This window comes from Hemiscyllium ocellatum, chromosome 10, assembly GCF_020745735.1.
Source record: "Hemiscyllium ocellatum isolate sHemOce1 chromosome 10, sHemOce1.pat.X.cur, whole genome shotgun sequence".
In the NCBI taxonomy this organism is placed as follows: domain Eukaryota; kingdom Metazoa; phylum Chordata; class Chondrichthyes; order Orectolobiformes; family Hemiscylliidae; genus Hemiscyllium; species Hemiscyllium ocellatum.
The window spans coordinates 94,032,123-94,052,311 of NC_083410.1; the positions used below are offsets into that span (position 1 = coordinate 94,032,123).

A 20,189-nucleotide genomic window follows, 5' to 3' on the forward strand; every position below is an offset into this window, starting at 1 on the left:
AGAAGATGAGGTGTTCTTCCTCCAGTTGGGGGGTTGGCTTTGATTTGGCAGTGTAGGAGGCCCTTGGGGGAGTTGGGGGGGAGGGGGCGGGGTCGGGTGGAGTTGAAGTAGTCAGCGACAGGATGGTGGAGTTGTTTGGTGCACACACATAACGCTTGATACTTACAATTAGATTTCATTAGAATTAAATTTTATTGTCATGTATACTCAAGTACAGGAATACAGATGTACAGTGAAAAGTACACAATGTCGCCATTCTGGAAACCAACTTAGGTACAAAAGTGAAAGTGGGTACTGCAGATCAGAGTCCAGATTAGAGTTGTGCTGGAAAAGTACAGCAGGTCAGTCAGCATCCGAGGAGCAGGAAGATCAGCGTTCCGAGCAGGAGCTCTTCGTCAGGTTTCCTAATGGGGGCTTTTAGTAGCTGATAATAGGTGTGTGTGGTTGTGGCCCATGTGATGACAAGACCCGAAGTGTGGGGGTGGTGGCAGGTTGGGGTTGGGGTAAGGACATGGCCTTAAACGGTAAAGTTGTTGAACTCAATATTAAGTCCAGAGGCCTGCAGAGTTCCTACAAGAAAATGAGGTGCTGTTCTTCCAGCTTCGCTGGAGCACTGCGACAAGCCTGAGGCAGAGATGGTGGCTGGGAATCACAGTGGTGCATTGAAGTGGCAGGCAACTGGAAGCTCAGGGTCTTTTCTGTGGACAGAAATCTGCAAACCAGTCACTCAATCTGCAGTTCATTTCCCCAATGTAGATGAGACCAAATTGTGAGCAGCTGATTGAGTGAAGTGCAAGTAAAGCACTGCTTCACCCAAAAGGTGTGCTTGGGCCCTTGGGTGGTGAGGACGGAGGAAGTAAATGGGCAGGTGTTATACTGTCTGTGATTGTAGGGGAAGATGCCATGGGGCTGTTGGGATGTGTTGGGAGTGAAGGAGGAGTGCTTCAGGGTGTCCTGGAGGGAATGATCCCTGCAGAAGGTTCACAAGAGAGGGAAAGGGAATGTGTTTGGTAGTGGCAATCCATTGGAGATAGTAGAAACGGCGGCTAATGGTCGTAAGAATGTGGATGCTGGTTGGATGGTAGGTCAGGATTTGGGGGACTCTATTGTTGTTGTCAGAGGGAAGACAGGTGAGGTCCAAAGTGCAGGATAAGGTCGGACCTGGCTGAGGGCACTTCAGCCCTCACCCCTTCTCTTCCTGCCCACATCCATAGAATCATTAACCACCATTTCCGCCACCACCAGCAGAATGCCACCACTAGACGTACATTCCCTCCCCTCCCTTGTCAGCCTTCCACAATGACCATTCCCTCCAAGACACCTTCCACTGCAGTTACAGAAGGTGTAACATTTACACATTTACTCCCTCCCTCCTCACCACCCAAGGCCCCAAGCACACCTTTTGGGTGAAGCAGTGCTTTACTTGCACTTCACTCAATCAGCTCACAATTTGGTCTCATCTACATTGGGGAAATGAACTGCAGATTGAGTGACTGGTTTGCACATTTCTGTCCACAGAAAAGACCCTGAGCTTCCTGTTGCCTGCCACTTCAGCGCACCACTGTGATTCCCAGCCACCATCTCTGCCTCAGGCTTGTCGCAGTGCTCCAGCGAAGCTGGAAGAACAGCACCTCATTTTCTGTGTAGGAACTCTTGCAGGCCTCTGGACTTAATATTGAGTTCAACAACTTTAGCGTTTAAGGCCATGTCCTTACCCTAACCCAACTGCCCACCACCCCCCACACTTCAGGCCTTGTCATCACCTGGGCCATGACCACATACGCCTGTTATCGGCTACTAACAGCTATTCATTCCCCAGACTAATCTTGAGCCAATCCCTTGTCTGTCTGTTTTTTTTCTCTCTTTGGGCTCTACCTAAATCTATCATTTATTCTTCTGCCTCCCCCCACCACATCTTCTGCATTAAAAATAATAGAGCTTGTAGATCAGTGACTTTGACTTTAGTTGGGTGTTGATGGCAGTGAAGCTGTGGAGAAGAGATGGCTCAGGACTGATGGACTCTCTTTAAGCTATATCTTTCTTTTTTCCTTATTTGTACGTTATTTTGACATGGTGCCGAATTGTGACAGCAAATGAAAGCTTTTCACTTTAATTTTATTGTATTCTTACTATAAAGTTCAGATGACAATAAATCATTCATTTATTCATTACATACCAACATTTTCATAGCTGCCATTAATTCTGAAGAAGGATCACTGAACCCAAAATGTTAACTCTGATTTCCCTCCACAGATGCCATTAGAACTGTTTAGTTTTTCCAGCAGTTTCTATTTTTATTTCTGATTTTCAGCATCTGCACTTCTTTCAATTTTTTTCCCCCTTTAAAGTTTCAATGGTTGATACCCCAAGGCACTTGAAACCACTAAGGTTTGTGTAAACAAAAACTGTGAACTTAGTACCAGAGATGAGACTGCTAGGTTAATCAAAGCTGAGTGCCACTGTTTCAACAATCCAATGATTTGCAGAAATCTCAGCCAAAAACAATACTTAGGCTTAGCTGAGAGCCCAGACAAAGGAGAGCTGAAACAACTGAGCCCCCACTTGATTGACTGATCTGGCTGTCTGGCCTCTAGCATCAATTTCACAATGTTTGTTTGCAGAACCTTGAGTAGGAATTATAGAGAAATAAATTACAGTTAGCAATTATTGAATTCTTGCAGTTTTGCAGAACGTCACTGAGTTGTGGTTTATTTCTGGAACATAAATCCCCTGCAGGAAGGGACTGAAAATAGAGGGTGTTGCAATTGCTAATAAATCATTGATCACACAACCTTGTTTGTGAGCCAATTTATTGCTGATATTTTGGAATTTAAAATAAACTTGCTGAGACCATAATCCTAGGTGGAAGAGATGGTATTTTACCCACTGGCAGTATTTGAGGGAATCACATATGCAGGATTCTATAATCCTCTATTTAGACCCATTTTCAACCCAGATTCATTTATCTAGTGTTACAGCAATGTGGGCTTTTTAAAAAAAATATTGCTGACTGGCTCATTGTTATAAAGCACAGCAGTATCAAACTGTCAAAAATTACAGGAGGTGCAACATTGAGATATCTTAGTTTTGCTATTCGGGATTGTAGTTTTGCACACCCTAATTTCTATGTCTGTCTGTTGTTAACAATAATGTATTTCCACTGACACCTGTTGCAGATTCCAGGTCAATGTGTATATAACTCATCAAGCTACACTCCATGTACAAACCTCCAAATCAGATGTATACATCGAGCTACAAATCCTAAACAGAAGTAGAGAGGTAGCCAAAGCAACTGGAAAAGGCCATACTATAATCCCTTCATTCCTGTTTGCCTCAGGTACAGAACGTCCTACTACTTACGGTAAGCATGGTACCAGAATTCTTCGATTTGCTTGTATTCTTTTCTCTCATTATTTCTCTCGGTCTCTCACCCTCTTTTTCCTTTTCCAACCTTTTTTAAAATAACAAGCGTTAGTTTTAAATGATCTAAGGTGGAAATTGCCCTGTCGGCATCATACAGAGAAAAATGAGGGCAGATCAGTTTACACAGCAGAAAGGTCTCTTGTACCTTAGAATACCTTAGAACTAATCTTCTATTGGAACAGAATCAAACAGCACAGAAAGACAGCATTCAGTGCATCAAATTCATCCTACACTCCCATTCCTGACCCATAGCCCTGCAAAAATCTGCTGTTCAACTACTAATCTAATAATGTTGGGAAATTTCCAACTTAATTTGCTTCCACCATCATTTTGCTAGTGCATTCCTAATCTTAATAACTTGTTGTATAAAAAGGTTTCACATCATCTCACTGATCTTCATTTACTCTTCAAGATTTATTCTTCAGGAAATTAAAGTTTCCTCAGTAATTCAAAGTGTTAAGATCAGCCACTTATTTTTGATTTCCCCAATACAAAACATCATACATATTGAAATAATTCCACAGAACCTAGTATCCATCACCAAGTCACCCTTTATATACATATGGCCAGTCCTTGACTTTAGTACTGCCTCATCCAGAGTCAGGTACTGGAGTGTCAGTACTCTGACATTCCCCCATTTTATCTGATGGCCAGGGCTGCCTGGTTGGATCAGATTCGCAGCCCAAATCAGGGAACTTATATTCTATGAGGTCCAGCTCAGTGAACTCATTACACAGAGGTGCTAAATACTAATTATTTTTTGTTTACATTGTTGATACTGTTTAGACTGTCATAGCATACAACATGCTAAGAGCAACAACTGGCATCAGTCTGGAAACCCTGAAAGTCTGAAAGGACTCCAATTCAGTAAATCCCTAGAGTTGTAGAATCTGTAACAACAGAGTGAACTAATTCAATCAATTATGCTTGTGCCAGCTGTTTGAAAGAGCTATTCAATTAGTCCCACTCATCTCTTTCTGTTGAAGAAAACTCTCAGACTCGGACCTTGCGAACTGATTAGTTTATGACAATATATCATGGGGAATTCACTGTCCTAACTGTGGCTCGGTGTTATTCCAAAGTACATCGGGGTACTACAGGATAAGATAGAGAAAGCAGATAGGATCTGACCGTTAATTACAAAGTTTAGCGTGCTTACAAGTTGGTACTAAATTAGAGGTTAGTCATTAAGTTCAAAACTGAAGCACTATTATGCATTCCACAAGTGGACAGATCAAGTGGTATCACCACCTGCTCTAGTTACACAGATTGCTAACACTAAGCAGAGATATCCCTAATTGGCTGAATGACCATGAAGAGGCAATAACTAGAGAAGGAAGGGGGACTAATTGGAAAGTCTATGTCAGCTTGACTGGTTCTACAGCCTGCGCTGATCATTCAGCAAAGGGAGGAGACACTATCTTTAGAAGGACAACCTTTCATATTACCTCATAGTAAGGAATGCAGAAGCTGCAGAGTACTGGCTGGGGACACAAACCGGAACTCTCAGCCGAATCAGGAAGATGCTTCCAGACAAATAATGTTAACTTTTCCCCAACACTTCCTCTGTAACTTTTCGATCATAACAAATAATCACTCATATCAGCAGCCAACCAAATAATGGTATTAATCAAGTTCAGATGTTCACATCAGAAAGAAACTCCACCAGTGTTGGTGTTGTTGCTGACAAAAAATTAGAAGTGATAGATGCGGCCTAACCGATCTCATGGACTATTTTGTTATGACACAATGGTGAACCCCTTTGTTAATTAAACTAAACACTCAGAAAAGCTCACCTCACCTCGCTTCATAATCTATTAAAATATGTGAATAACAGAAAATGCCCAAATTTCACTCTTTAAAGAAAATAAAATCAATTTATTCTTTAGCTCTAAAAGTGAACACCGAACAACAACTATTTACAATTCTAAGTCCTCGTTTATCTTAAATGCTTATTTTCTGCCTCCAACTCTATAACAATATGCTGTTTCAATAAAGTTAAAAATCACACAACACCAGGTTATAGTCCAACAGGTTTAATTGGAAGCACTTTAGCTTTTGGAGCGACGATCCTTCATCAGGTGATTGTCTTTTTTTTATTTCCGGTGTATGCGTAGGGCTTGTCCGTAGGGAATGGCTGTTTTAATATATTTTGGGTGGAAGCTGGAGAAGTGTAGCATTGTGAGGTTGTCTGTGTGTTTGCGGTAGAGCGTGGTGCTGACATGTCTGTCCTTGATGGAAACGCACGTGTCCAAGAATGAGACAGACAGTCGAGAGTATCCATGGTGAGTTTGATGGTGGGATGAAACTTGTTGATGTCACTGTGTAGTTTTATCAGTGACTCCTCGCCATGGGTCGAGAGGAAGAAAATGTCATCAATGTACCTGGTGTACAATATTGGTTGGAGATCCTGCATAGAAAAGAAATCTTGTTCGAACCTGTGCATAAAAATGTTGGCATAATGGGGTGCAAATTTGGTCCCCATGGCTGTTCCATGTGTCTGGATGAAGAATTGGTTGTCAAAGGTGAAGACGTTATGATCGAGGATAAAGCGGATGAGCTGTAGGATGGTGTTTGGAGACTGGCAGTTGTTGGTGTTGAGTACTGAGGCTGTTGCCGCACTGCCATCCTTGTGGGAGATGCTGGTGTAGAGTGCAGAAATGTCCATTGTGACGAGGAATGTTCCTGGTTCAACTGGTCCGTGGGTGCTGAGTTTCTGTAAGAAATCTGTAGTGTCGCGACAGAAGCTGGAGATCCCCTGTACAATAGGTTTCAAGATTCCTTCCACATAGCCAGAGAGATTCTCACATAGGGTCCCATTGCCCGACACGATGGGACGTCCCGGTGTGTTGGCTTTGTGTACCTTTGGAAGGCAGTAGAAGTCACCTACATGAGAAGTACGTGGGATGAGGGCGCGTAGGGAACTCTGAAGGACTTGGTCGGATCAGCTGGTAGTTGCCTGTAGTGTTCCTGGTTGTTCAGTTGTCGGTACACTTCCTTGCAGTAACCTGTTCTATTCTGAATGACAATGGCTCCTCCTTTATTTGCTGGTTTGATGACAATGTTGCCATTGGTTTTGAGAGCCTGGATGGCATTGCGTTGTGAACGGGTGATATTTTGCTCCACCTTGTGGGTACGACTGATGAATCTGGCACTTATATATTTCCTGACAGTTTGAGTATACATGCCAAGCCCAGGGCAGCGGCCCTCCGGTGGGGTCCATGTTGACACCTTCTTTGGTTGCTCCTCTACAGATCCCTGTGATGACCGTTCTAGTTCATCAGTGGGCTCATTGGGATCACTGCCGGCACCTTGAAAGAATTCCCGGAGTCTCATTCGTCTGATGAACTCCTCTGTGACTGCTGCAAGAACCAACGGGTCCATTTTGGTGGTGGGGCAGACATTCACCTGATGAAGGAGTGTCGCTCTGAAAGCTAGTGTGCTTTCAATTAAACCTGTTGGACTATAACCTGGTGTTGTGTGATTTTTAACTTTGTATACCCCAGTCCAACACCGGCATCTCCACATCATGACTACTGTTTCAATAACACACTTATTAAAAATACATCAACTTAATTTCTTTTTACTGCAAATCTGTTTCATATGAAAAGCTACCTTTGATAGCGAGTGTTTCTAATTGCTTGGCTCTTGGTGGCAGTTGCTCTGTCTGATTTTCAAAATGCCTGCCTTTTTTATATCCCCAACATCGGATCATCTCATTGGTTCGATGTTGGCAAAACAATAAATTCAAACTCGATTGAGTTTTAGTGACCTGGTACATAATTTAAACTGATTGGTTTAATTCAAATTGTTGTCAAAACAGCAAACAACTCAGATATCTATTTCTCAGCCAAAGGTTATATATTTTCAATTTTCCCGTACACTCTGTGACTGCTCATGTAAGCTCTTAGTGCAGAACAGCATTCACTCTCTCTTAAAACTACAGTACACATCTTCAACTTCATAACAATTTTGAGAAAGTTACATCTTAAATGGGCATTATAAAATATTTTATGATTTACATCTGGATTTCCAGAGCACCACCTTTTCACAGTTCTCCATGTACTCGTTAAACAAACAAAAAAGACAAGATTTGGAGATGCCGGTGTTGGACTGGGGTGTACAAAGTTAAAAATCACACAACACCAGGTTATAGTCAAACAGGTTTAATTGGAAGTACTAGCTTTCGGAGGGACGCTCCTTCATCAAGTGATTGTCAACCACCTGATGGAGCAGCACTCTGAAAGCTAGCGTTTCCAATTAAACCTGTTGGACTATAACCCGGTGTTGTGTGATTTTTAAAAAAGACAAGAACATTAATACCAATACATCAACCTCATTTTATGTCCTGCATATTTTGAGTGTGCAGTACAGAAAGCAGGCATTATGCCTCTGAAAATGATCTAATTATTCCTGCTCCCTTCTTCTTGCCTCTTTACCTTGAAACCCATATCCCTTTCAAGTATGTGTTCAATTATAATTTGAAAAGTTGTTGTAAGTTTGTTTAGAGATGTGTTCAGAGATGAACGTGGAGCAGATCTTTGTAATCGAAACTGTTTATTGAAGTATATACAGAACAGGGAGAGACCCCTGCATGACTATCATGGAGTAAGTCTTTCTACACGCTGAGTGTCCCATGACCCAGCCTCACTTTATTATTATCTATCATAATCATGTATGGCTACATTACACCACACCTTCCCCTAAATATTCCCATATTCACTAATGTCCTAAAGGAAAGAAATCTGCTGTCCTCGCCTGATCTGGCCTACATGTGACAGCATGATTGGCTTTTAACTGCCCTCTGAAATGGCCAAGCAAGCCACTTGGTTATATCAATCATTACAAAGTCTCAATGAAGAAATTAAACTGCATAGATCAACCTAGGCACTGGAAGAGACAAAAACAAAAACAGCCCTGTTAACCCTGCAAAGTCCAACATCTCAGAGCTAATTGGGAGGACTAGATCTCAAACTAGTCAAGCAACAACCTGACATAGTCATATTCATGGAATCATACCTTACAGACAATGTCCCAGCCACCACCATTGCAGTCCCTAGATATGTCGTGTCCCATTGGCAGGACAGACACAGCAGAAATGGTGACACATGGCATACAGTTGGGAGCGTGTTGCCCTGGGAGTCGTCAACAATGAGTCCAGACCCCACGAAGTCTAATGGCTTCAGATTAAACATGGGCAAAGACATCTCCTGCTGATTACCATTGTACCATCCTCCCTCAGCTGATGAATCAGTACTCCTCCGTGTTGAACAATTCTTGGAGGAAGCACTGAGGGTGGCAAAGGTACAAAATGTACACTGGCTAGGGTATTTCAATGTCCACCACCAAAAGTAGCTCAGCAGCAGCAACACTACTGATCAAACTGGTCAGGTCATAAAAGACATAACTGGTAGACTGGGTGTGCAGCAGATGTTGAGGGAAGCAACAAAAGAAAAAAAACATACTTCACCTCACTGTTACCAATCTGTTGACTGCAGATGCATCTGTCCATAACAGGATTGGTAAAAGTGACCACATCATAGTCATTGTGGAGAAGAAGTCCTGCCCTTACATTGAGAATAATTTCCATCGAGTTGGTGTGTCACAATCACCATGCTAAATGGGACAGACTTCAAACAGATATAGCAAACAAAGACTGGGCCCAGCATATCCCCGACTCAACCATTACCATCAAACCAGGTGTCAACCCTGGTTCAATGTCTCAATTTTTCATCATTAAAAAAAAGTACAAAATATACCTCTTAAAGCCACAGTATTGTCACACCAGAGAGTTAACTGGACTCATCACATAAACACAGTGGCTACAACAACAGGTCAGAGTCTCGGAATAGTGCAGCAAGTAACTCAGCTCCTGACTCCACAGAGCCTGTCCACCATCTACAAGGCACAAGTCAGGTGTGTGAGGGATTACTCCTCACTTGCCTGGATGGATGCAGCTCCAACAACACAAGAAGCTTGAAAACATTCAGGATAAAACAACCCACTTCATTGGCACTACATCCACAAACATCCACTCCTTCCACCACTGACATTTAGTAGCAGCAGTATGAACTATCCTTAGCATCTTCCAAACTCACAACCACTTCTGTCTAGAAGGACATGGGCAGCAGACACATGGGAATACCATCACCATCAAGTTCCCTTCCAAAATACTCACCATTCTGACTTGGAAACATATCATCGTTCCTTCAGTGTCACTGAATCAAAATCCTGGAATTCCCTCCCTAATGGCATTATGTGTCAACCTACAGCATGTGGACTCCAGTGGTTCAAGAAGGCAGTTTTATCACCAACTTCTCAAGGGCACCCAGAACCAGGTAATAAATGCTGGCTCAACCAGCAAAGTCCACATTCCATGAATGATTAAAAAAGAATCTGGACATAGCCAGTGAACTGAGCAGTCAATCAGAACATTCTGTGCAATATTGAAGTACTCATTAGAGGTCTTCAGTATGCTGCTGAATCTTCAGGGATTAGCTTGCCTTGTCAACGCATGATCAACAAAGTTTTCCACCTAATGTTTTCTATATGATGTGTGTAAAAGAGCTGCGGTGACACTGAAATATTGGAACCTTTTGTGCTAACTGTTCCATTTTGTGGTCTGGTCTCAGCCTTCCACTTGGTGAAACAGCTCTGATAGTAGAGAGATCCTCTCCTTCACCACATAACTGTGGCATATTGTGCCAGGAGTCATTTTTGCCTGCTTTGAGTTCTGTTTGTCATGATTTATGCCATTTTTGATTACTGTTCTCAACCTGCACCATTGCCTGTTGATTGCCCTTTCCTCTTGGCCTGGGAGTTTATCTCCATGTTCTGCTCTTTTCGCCACGGCTTGTGTGCCCAAGTGGTATAGTTTGCTGCTGGAGTCTGTTTGCTTTCTGTTTTGAAAGTTGCTCATGTCACTGAAGTCAGTCCATTCCACACTCTGCCTGTCTTGCTTACCTGTGCTGCTGCCATAACGATTTGTTTACTGCATATTTGTTGGTTTCCTCCCTTCATGGTTAGTTGTTCTTCACCTGACACTCTCTGTTGAGGCCTGTTTTGTAGACCTCCGCCTATGATGACTTTTCCTCCCTTTTCACTATGCTGCCTATCCCATTTTAGTGTCCAAATGAAGCTACTGCCACTGGTGCTGTTGACCTTTGATTACATTTTTGTGCCATCACTGGGTGCCATTGTAACCTCTTGCTACTGCTCCCAGAAAGGTTTTTCTTTCTGTTTATGTTCTGCCATCACATTGTAAGTGTGCTTCAAGATGAATATGAAACAGAAAAGGGAGAGATCCCTGCATAAATATCTTGTCCTTCGACACACTGACTGTCACATGACCTGATATGTCAGTAGCTATCCGATTGATAACTGCTCTTTACATTATGCAAATCACTGTTGACTATGTTTCCAGACCTTTCACGTGTACAGCGTTGACAATAATTAGTTTGTATTTATTCCTAGTACCTTCACGTAAACCTTCTGATGTTCCTAATACTTTGGGAACTTCCAAGAAGTTGGGAACTAGTCCAAGTAACAAGACTGCAAGGAGTTCTGCTAAGGCAACAAGTGAACAAAAATCACCCATATTATTAGATGAGAACACACTTCCTATGGATATAGAACAATCACTGACAAAAGTGGTAAGTATTGCCATGAATTAATAAGTTTATAGCTTGTCTTCTCTGAATAACAACACTTAAGGATACAAGTGCACTACAGCAGGTATCATAGGTGACCTCAACACTTCATCCAATTGAAATTTTGAAAGAGCAAAGTCATAACCACCAATACCAACCACAGAATATGCTCAATGTGTTATCATCCTTTTCATTGGCCACTAACTCATAAAAAACCAAACTGCTCAAAGCATTGTTTCAACCCTGCACCAAGATTCAAGTCTCACAAGCTGTTTGTGACCAAGACTGCTTGCAAAACTGGTCCCTTTTTTCTAAAAGCTGTTCCTTTTCTCAAGGATACTGTCCTTGATCTTTTTCAGAGGGGTAATAAACCAGGCCAGGCTCCGATCAGAATGGTTTGATACAGAAATGAAAAGGACTTTGAGAGGCCTTTTGTTTATATGTAAACAGATGAGACTTTAGGCCAAAGTGGTCATGTTTTAGAAGCGACCTGTATAAAGAGAGGGGAGTGGTCAGCTCTCTATCTGAGCAGTTCAGCCCAGAACTAGTTGGGAGTTCAACAGTAAGATGTGTGGCAACAGATTCTCTGTCTCTCTTTCTACCCTTCTAACTTCAACCTGTAAGCATTTGTTCCCGTTTACTGTGTTTTAAAGGGGGTTTGCTTATTGGGACTGTTGTGTATATTTGGAACAGCATAATTAAGTCTAGTTTGGATAGACTGAGTTCTGGGGTTCTTTATTCTGTTTTTTGTGTTTCATTACGTAATTTTGTGAATAGATTTTTGTTTGTTTAAAAACCTGGTAGTCAGCCTCGCTAATTTACTCCGGATAATTTTCAGTGTACACTTACCGAAACAGATTGCAAAGTTATGGTCTGGGCTGCCTGCTTAAGAATGGTTTGAGTTGTCTGGCCTAGTCCATAACAGATTGGGGACTGTTTGTGGGATTTTAAACAGCAAGTGGTAGGTGCTGGTGTCTTTATTTCAGGTGTTGGTTTGTTGGGTAGACGAAGCTTGGGATAGTAATGGCTCTTTCAGACGCCACAGGTTTTCTGGAGGTGGATGTGGTGACTTTGGAAGTTTTGCAAAAGGAGAATATGACAAAGCTGCTGGAATGAGCAGACCAGCTGGGATTGGAGCTGCCTGCTTCTGTGAGGAAAGGAGAGATAATTACAGCAGTAGCTCAGCATTTAAACTTGCTGGAGAAACCACCAGAATCTATAGAGATGGCAAGAATTCAATTGCATATGATGCAGCTTGAGTTAGAGTGAGAGATAAGGAAAGGGCAGCAGAAATGAAATAGTTTGAGTTACGGTTAAAAGCAGAAGAGAAAGAAAAAGAGAGAGCTTTTGAACTTCAGAAACTGACACTTAGAGAGGAAAGTCAGTTTAAAAGGATGGAGATAAGGCTGAAGGCAAGTCTAGTGAGGAAGCGAGTGAGGATGAGCAAACCCATGATGGGCGAAAGCTTGATGAGAAACTGTTTAAGTATGTTCAAGCATTACCTAAATTTGCTGAGAAAGATGTAGAAGCCTTTTTCATCTCATTTGAGAAAGTGGCTAAACAGATGCAGTGGCCAGTGGTAGTGTGGGTTTTATTGATGCAAACGAAACATGTAGATAGGGCTAATGAGGTCTTCACATCACTACAAGAGGAGGTATCTGGGGAGTTTGAGGTGGTGAAAAAAGCAAAAAAAGTGAAAAATTTTAAATGCACTTGAGCTTGTGCTAGAAGCCGACAGATACCGTTTCAGGAATCTAAGGAGGGACCCATGTCAAACCTACATTGAGTTTGAAAGAATCAAACAGAGTAATTTCGATAGATGGATAAGAGCTTTAAAAATCAAGCAAACCTATCGTGCCCTTAGAGAGGTAATTTTTTTGGAGGAATTCAAACATTCACCGCCTGAAGTAGTGCAAATTCACGTGGAAGAGCAGAGAGTTAAAACAGCAAGCTGAAATGGCTGATGATTATGAGCTGATCCATAAAACATGGTTTGGCTTCCAGAATCAATTTCAGTCCATGGGGGATAGGGATTGGGGCAAAGAGAAATCCTCATGTGGAAAAGGAACAGTAGATCACAATAAAGGTCACTTACCACAGGGTAAAACAGAAACCATTGAGGGGGACAAAGAAGATAAGAAGCTCTGGTGTTTCCATTGTAATAAAGTGGGCCACACAAAATTACAGTGTTGGTGAGCCAGGAGAAAGCCAGATGCAGCCACTGGACAAGCCTGGAAATTTTGTTGGACTAGTAACAAAAAGCACAAGGGAAGTTAGGCAACTGCCTCAGAGTATACAAAATGATCAGAGGTTGATGAAGGAGAAAGTGCCAGATCTGCTTAAAAAAGATACATGCAAGGGTAAAGTTTATTTACATAGGCCAGGAGTAGCAGGTGAGGAGGTTACAATATTAAGGGACACAGGATCTCCTCAGGCTGTAATGTTGAGGGATGAGGAGATATGTACTCCTGAGGGACTATTGCCAGAAAAGGTACACGTAACAGGAATTCATGGTGAGGCAAAAAGCACTCAATTATGTAAAGTGAGACTAGAGAGTCCAGAGAAGAGTGGAGAATTTGTGGTACGAGTACTGGGCAAATTCTCAGCTCCAGAAATACAATTTGTCCTCGCAAATGATATAGCTGATTCACCCGTAGGTGTGCTACCTACTCTAGTTGAAAAGTCTGTGGAGATGCAGGCAATGAAGGATGTTTATCCAGGAATTTTCCCAGATTATGTGATCACAAGATCACAGGAGACACAAGCTGAAGCAGGAGAGAACAAAAGGCACAGGTAAGGAAGCTGACATAGCTTTATCCAAGACTTTTTCTGGATCAGATAAGTGGGATAGAGCAGGAGTAAATAGGTAAACATGCAGGTATTTTTAGCTCTGCTAAGCTGATTGAGTTACACAGAAAGGTGAGAATTTAAAACAGTTGTATCAAAAGGCATATACAGAGAAGGAGAGTGAATGCGTCCCTGTGTGTTATTACTTAACAAATGATGTCTTAATGAGGAAATGGAGACCATCATACATTCAAGCAGATGAGTAATGGGCAGAGAATCATCAAATTGTTTTGCCAGTAGGGTATAGAAAGGAAGTGCTGCGAGTAGCGCATGAGCTACCACTTGGAGGTCATTTAGGGGTTAGGAAAACAGAGGCTGAAATATTTTTACTGACCTAGAGGACACAAGGATGTAGGCAAAAGTGAGGACTGTAGATGCTGGAGATTAGAATCGATAGCGTGGTGCTGGAAAAGCACAGCAGGTCAGGTAGCATCCGAGGAGCAGGAAAATCGACATTTCAGACAAAAGCTCTTCATCAGGAATGATGAAGGGCTTTTGCCCAAAACATCAATTTTCCTGCTACACAAGGTTGTAATTGAATTTTGCCAGACACATCATACATGTCAGCTAATCAGAAAACCACGGCAGTAATAAAGCCTGCACCTTTAATACCTATTCCAGCATTTGAGGAACCTTTCACAAGAGTCTTGATTGATTGCGTAGTCCCCTACCTCAAACAAAAAGTGGGAATAAGTATTTATTAACAATAATGGATGTGTTGACTAGATTTCCAGAGGCAATCCCATTATGCAATATCACAGCAAAAGGGTTGTAGAAGAATTAATTAATTTTTTTTACTAGATACGGACTACCAATAGAGATCCAGTCAGATCAAGGATCAAACTTCACATCCAACCTTTTCAAGGAGATTATGGATAATTTGGGAATAAAGCAATTTAAATCTACTGCGTACCATCCTGAATTGCAGAGACCGCTAGAGAGATGTCATCAGACATTAAAGACCATATTGATGGCTTATGGTCAGGATTATCCAGATGATTGGGATAAGGGAGTTCCGTTTGTACTTTTCGTGATCAAAAATACACCAAATAAATCGACCAAATTCAGTCCATTTTGAAGTAATTTTTGGGCATGAAGTAAGTGGACTGTTAAAATTGATTAATGAGAAATTAATAAGTCAGAATTCAGAGACAACCCATTTGGACTATGTGTCACATTTTAGAGAACGATTAAATAGAGCTGGAGAGTTGGCTGGACAGCATTTAAAAGTATCACAGCGTACAATGAAACAAGAAACGGATAAGAAATCACCAATTCGCAAATTTGCAATTGGGGATAAGGTGTTGGTGTTACTTCCAGTAACAGGTGAGCCTTTAAAAGCAAGGTTTTGTGGACCTTATCAAATCGAGAGGAAATTGAGTGAGGTGAACTACGTGAGAAGGACTCCAGACAGGAGGAAGTCTCAAAAATGTGTATTGTGGATATGCTCAAAAGGTATTTTGATGGGGAAGGAAAGCAAGAGGAGAAGGTGTTAATGATTACAGCACAGAAGGATGAACCAAGTTCAGAAGGTTCTGAATTGGACATTCCTCAAATCAAATTGGACAATGAGGAAGTTGTCAAAAGTTGGATTAAATTGTTGAGTTACCTTCCACAAGAAAATTCAAATGACCTGGAAGCGTTATTATTATCACATGGGGAGATATGCGGAATTAAACTGGGAAGTGCTAACGTAATTGTACATGATGCAGATATAGGAGATGCTGTTCCGATTAAGCAACATCCTTATAGGCATAACCCTCTAAAGTTGGCACAGGTTCAGAAGGAGATAGAGTGCGTGCTCCAGGTAACATAATCAAAGTGAGCTACAATGACTGGAGCTCACCCATAGTCATGGTGCCAAAGCCAGATGGTACCCACTGGTTATGTTTGGGCTGTCGCAAAGTCAATACCATTATAAAGTGGAACTTTTCCAATTTTCACCTTTGCTAGAAATAAGTATAGCCTGGCAAAGCCTAAAATACAGTTAGTAAGTAGGAGAACTTAGTGTGGGAATTCACTCTCTGTTCCCTCGAACATTATCATTTATTGCAATTTTAACCTTTTAATGGGCAACAAGTAGTAATAATCTATCAATGTCTTTTTTGCTGTGTCGCATAAATGAATCTCATCGATCCACCAAGTACTTCAAATCTCTGCAGTTTGTAATTTTTATTCGTTTGTAAAAATGAAGGTTTTATGCACAAATTGCATACTCCAGTCAGTTGCCTGATCATTCATGTTATATTAATAATCTGGCATCCCACAGGTTCACAAATACATTATTCAAGCATCAATTCTTTACAGAAGCTGGCCACTAACTGAAAGTGAATTAGCTTTTGCTGAATCGCAGAAGGATATGGACATCGAACTTGCAGGTGAAGTAACATACTGTCATTCTGATCATTTACTTGGAGGAACAGATGTGCATTTCAGAATGCCACGTAATGGCAAGTTTAATTCCTGCATTGTTTTCGTCTCTGTAGCTTACAATTGTGCAAAAACAGGTAAAATCTATATCTCCTACTTCTCAGTAATTTATAAAACAAATCAAATTTACCAGTCCTGTTGCAGTTGGAAGCTCTCTGACTTGGCTTGTTAAAGTGTCACAATTCCACCTGTTCTTCAGCTCTTTCCCGAAAACGTGAGGGTGCAATGGCAATCATTCTCTAATGAACATGATTGTCTACCTAGGAAATTCTGTGTCACTGGTTATGCATTCTGTTGGTCTTTGGATAGCTGATGAACCCAATACTAGAACTGCATCTCTGACCACATATTTGGTAGGTGTTTCCAGGAGGTGGAATTGGACCTTGGCCTTGACATCATTGGCATTCCTTTCTTCAGCTGTTTTTCCATACTTATTATTGCTGTCAGATGTTCTCAAAAATTCATAGAATCATAGCATCCCTACGGAGTGAAGGCAGGCTGTTCAGCCCATTGAGTCCACACTGACCCTCTGAAGACCATCCTACCCAGATGCACTACTTCCCTGTATTTCCTATGGCTAATCCACTTGGATGCTATGGGCAATTTAGTGCGGCCAATCCATGTAACCTGAACTGTGGGAAGAAACCAGAACACCTGGAGGAAACCCATGCAGATATGGGTAGGGTGTGCAAACTCCACACAGACAATCGCTCACGGTGAAATTGAATATGTGTCCCTGGTGCTCTGAGGCAGCAGTGCTAACCACGGAGCCACCATGCTACCCTTCCTACAGGGATTGTATACCTTCACATAAGAGTTCCCTCCAAATCAGTTTATTCTGAACAGGATATCCCATGCATTGATATCTATGTTGTATTTCTTGAAATAAGTCTCAGGGAGTGTTTGAAACACAACCTCTATCCTTCTCTTGTTAAAGTGTCTTCCTTGAGCTTGGCAAAAAAATTTGCTTTAATAGTCAGAACTAGTGGCCGGCCCAGCAGAGTTGGTTTTGGATAATCATGGCCTTGATACTGGTGCTATTAGCTGCTTCAAGGACACTAATGTTAGCATACCTATCCTCCCAGTAGATGCAGAGAATCCATCTCAAACAATGCTGATGATACTTCTCAAGGGTCTTGAGGTGGTGTCTATACATAGTCCAAGTTATGGAGCCGTACAGAAGAACTGGAATGATGATTGCCTTGTACACAAGGATCTTAGTGTCAACATGGATGTCACAATCATCAAACATTCTCATGGCACTCACAGATTTGATGCAATATTATACCTCCACCTCATTGTCAGCCTTAGGCGAGAGGTAGCTTCCCAGGTACGGGAAATGTTTCAGAACATTTCTCCATTAATCTCAATGGAGAGATGGACCAGAACCTGACCTGGAACTAGATGGTAAAGGATTTAAGTGTTTTTGAAGTTGAAGCTGAGACAAATTCTTTGGTCTGCTTCCACGAGCACTTTAAGTGAGGCTTGAGGATTCTCTTCTGGGAGAGCAGAGATGACATTGTCATTTGCAAATTGAAGTTCCACAAGCAAGAAAGTGTTGTTTTCACTTTGGATTTCAAACAGTTGTGGTTGAAAAGTTTTTCATCCAACTTGTAGACAATCTCCACAACACAGGGAAGCTTGTTCTTGACAAGATGAAGAGTGTTAGGGATGAAGTTGAAGAAAAGGGTGGAGACGATGATACATCCTGCATGACCCCTGTCTTGACCTCAGGATTTTGTCATATCATCATTGGTGAGGATTGTCGCCACATTCCTGTCATGTAGGAGACACAGGGTGTTGATGAATTTCTCTGATAACCTGGCCTTTGACAGGATCCTCCTTAGCACTTCCCAATTGACTGAGTCAGAGGCTATGGTCAGGTTGATGAAAGCCACATAGAGTGTGATGTTGTTCCTGACATTTGTCTTGGACTTGGCAAGCAGTGAAGATCATGTCTATCGTTGCACTCTGGTCAGAAACCACACTGTCTTTCAGGAAGGATTTCCTCCAAAACTGGGAGAAGGAGCTGAGTGAGGATTCAGGCAATATTCTTCCAGTGATGGAGCGTAGGGAGATTCCTTTGTAATTCCCACAGTACACCTTGTCTCCTTTATTGAAGACAGTGGCAATGGCAGCATTCCTGAGATTGGCAGAGATTTTGTCTTTGTCCCAGATTTTAAGTAGGAGTTGATGAAGATGAAGGGTAAACTTTGCTCCTCCAATTTTCAAAATCTCCAATGGAATCCTATCTACTCCTACAGCTTCTCCATTCTTCATGTGTTTAACGGAGGCTTCAACTTCTGCCACACTAGTTGGGAGTCCAAGATCATCTTTGATAGGATGTTGGGGATGTCTTCAAATATATGCTCAATGATTGTTTCATGGTGTAGGAGTTCTTTGAAGTGTTCTCTCCATTGGAAACTGATGTTTTCTCTGAATCTGAGAAGGGTGTCATGTTTACTCCACTCCAGTTGAGGCCAATGGTTTTGAGTCCATATATTGCCTTTATGGCACTGAAGAAACCCCGGGTGTCGTGTTTGTCAATGAGCAGTTGCAGATACTTAGCTTTCTCAATCTACCATTGCCTCTTATTTCCCTAGTTCCTCTTTGTAACTCGGATTTTGCTGTTTGGTGATAGCTCCTGTTTGCCTCACTCGTGGCCATGTTTGCCAGACATGGAGAGCTTTCCTCTTCTTGCCAATGATGTGGTCATTCTCATTGGACCAGTCTTGGTAATTCTTGATCTTGTGGCCAATGGTTTCTTTACAGCATGAGATGATGGCTATCTTCAGCTCTTTCCAGATTTCCTTTATCCCAGTAAAATTAACTCTGGCAATTTTGGAGAAGACATTGTTAAAAGTCTAGTCTGCTTGGCTCTTGAAGCAGCTCAATGTTAAGATGTTTTTCTGAACTCTTTATTCAGCTGCTTCTGGCAGTATTTAACGAACACTGGGCAGTAGATGAATCGGTTGACTGTCTAGCAGTCATCTGCATTGATCATTGCTTTGGTAATGAGAACATATTTTAGGTCTCGGAATCAAACAATGGCATAATCGATCATGCGCCAGTCCTTCGATTGTAGACGCGTCCAAGAAGTCTTGAACTTTTGGTGGAACAATGTGTTAGTGATAATCAGTTGGTGTTCTGCATACTTGATGAGGAGGAGAATCCCATTCGTGTTGTAATTCCCAACTCCTTCCTTTCCAGTGATTCTTTTCCAGAATTGTGTATCTGGCATTGAAGTCTCAAAGGAGGATAATTTTATCTTCCTTAAAGATGTTGGCGCTATATCAGAATCTGATGTCAGTATTTTAAAATGGCAAAATCCAATTTACCAGTCCTACTACAGCTGGAGTCTCTGACACAGATTGTTAAATAGGACTCCATCCCTTCAGCTAGGCAAAAGTGAGGACTGCAGATGCTGGAAACCAGATCAGCGTGATGCTGGAAAAGCACAGCAGGTCAGGCAACATCCGAGGAGCATGAAAATCGACATTTCAAGGTAAAGCCCTTCCTAATGAAGGGCTTTTGCCTGAAACATCGATTTTCCTGCTCCTCGGATGTTCCATCCCTTCAGCTGTTGTCTGCTCCTGAATGATCCTTTCCACTATGAATTGACAATGCCTGCCATATTTTCCCCCACTCTCAGGCATCACTCAAGCTCATGTGATGTTCTCAATTTCAAGCTCATCAATCACTCTTACCTTATTTACTACCAGTGACAAGGTGGCTCAGTGATTAGCACTGCTGTCTCACAGTGCCAGGGATCTCTAGTCGATTCCAGCCTTGGGTAACAGTCTTTGTCAAAATTGCATGTCTGCATGGGTTTCTTCCAGG

General features: G+C 41.9%; 1 protein-coding gene across 1 annotated transcript in view; it reads left to right on the top strand.

The window, feature by feature from the left end:
* Window positions 1-20,189, top strand: part of adgb (androglobin) — a 344,259-nt gene that overhangs the window by 292,326 nt on the left and 31,744 nt on the right. The window contains exons 27-29 of the mRNA XM_060831153.1: window positions 3,177-3,361; window positions 10,897-11,075; window positions 16,189-16,297. Of these exons, the coding sequence (XP_060687136.1) occupies window positions 3,177-3,361; window positions 10,897-11,075; window positions 16,189-16,297 (473 nt within the window). The remainder of the gene's footprint in view (window positions 1-3,176; window positions 3,362-10,896; window positions 11,076-16,188; window positions 16,298-20,189) is intronic.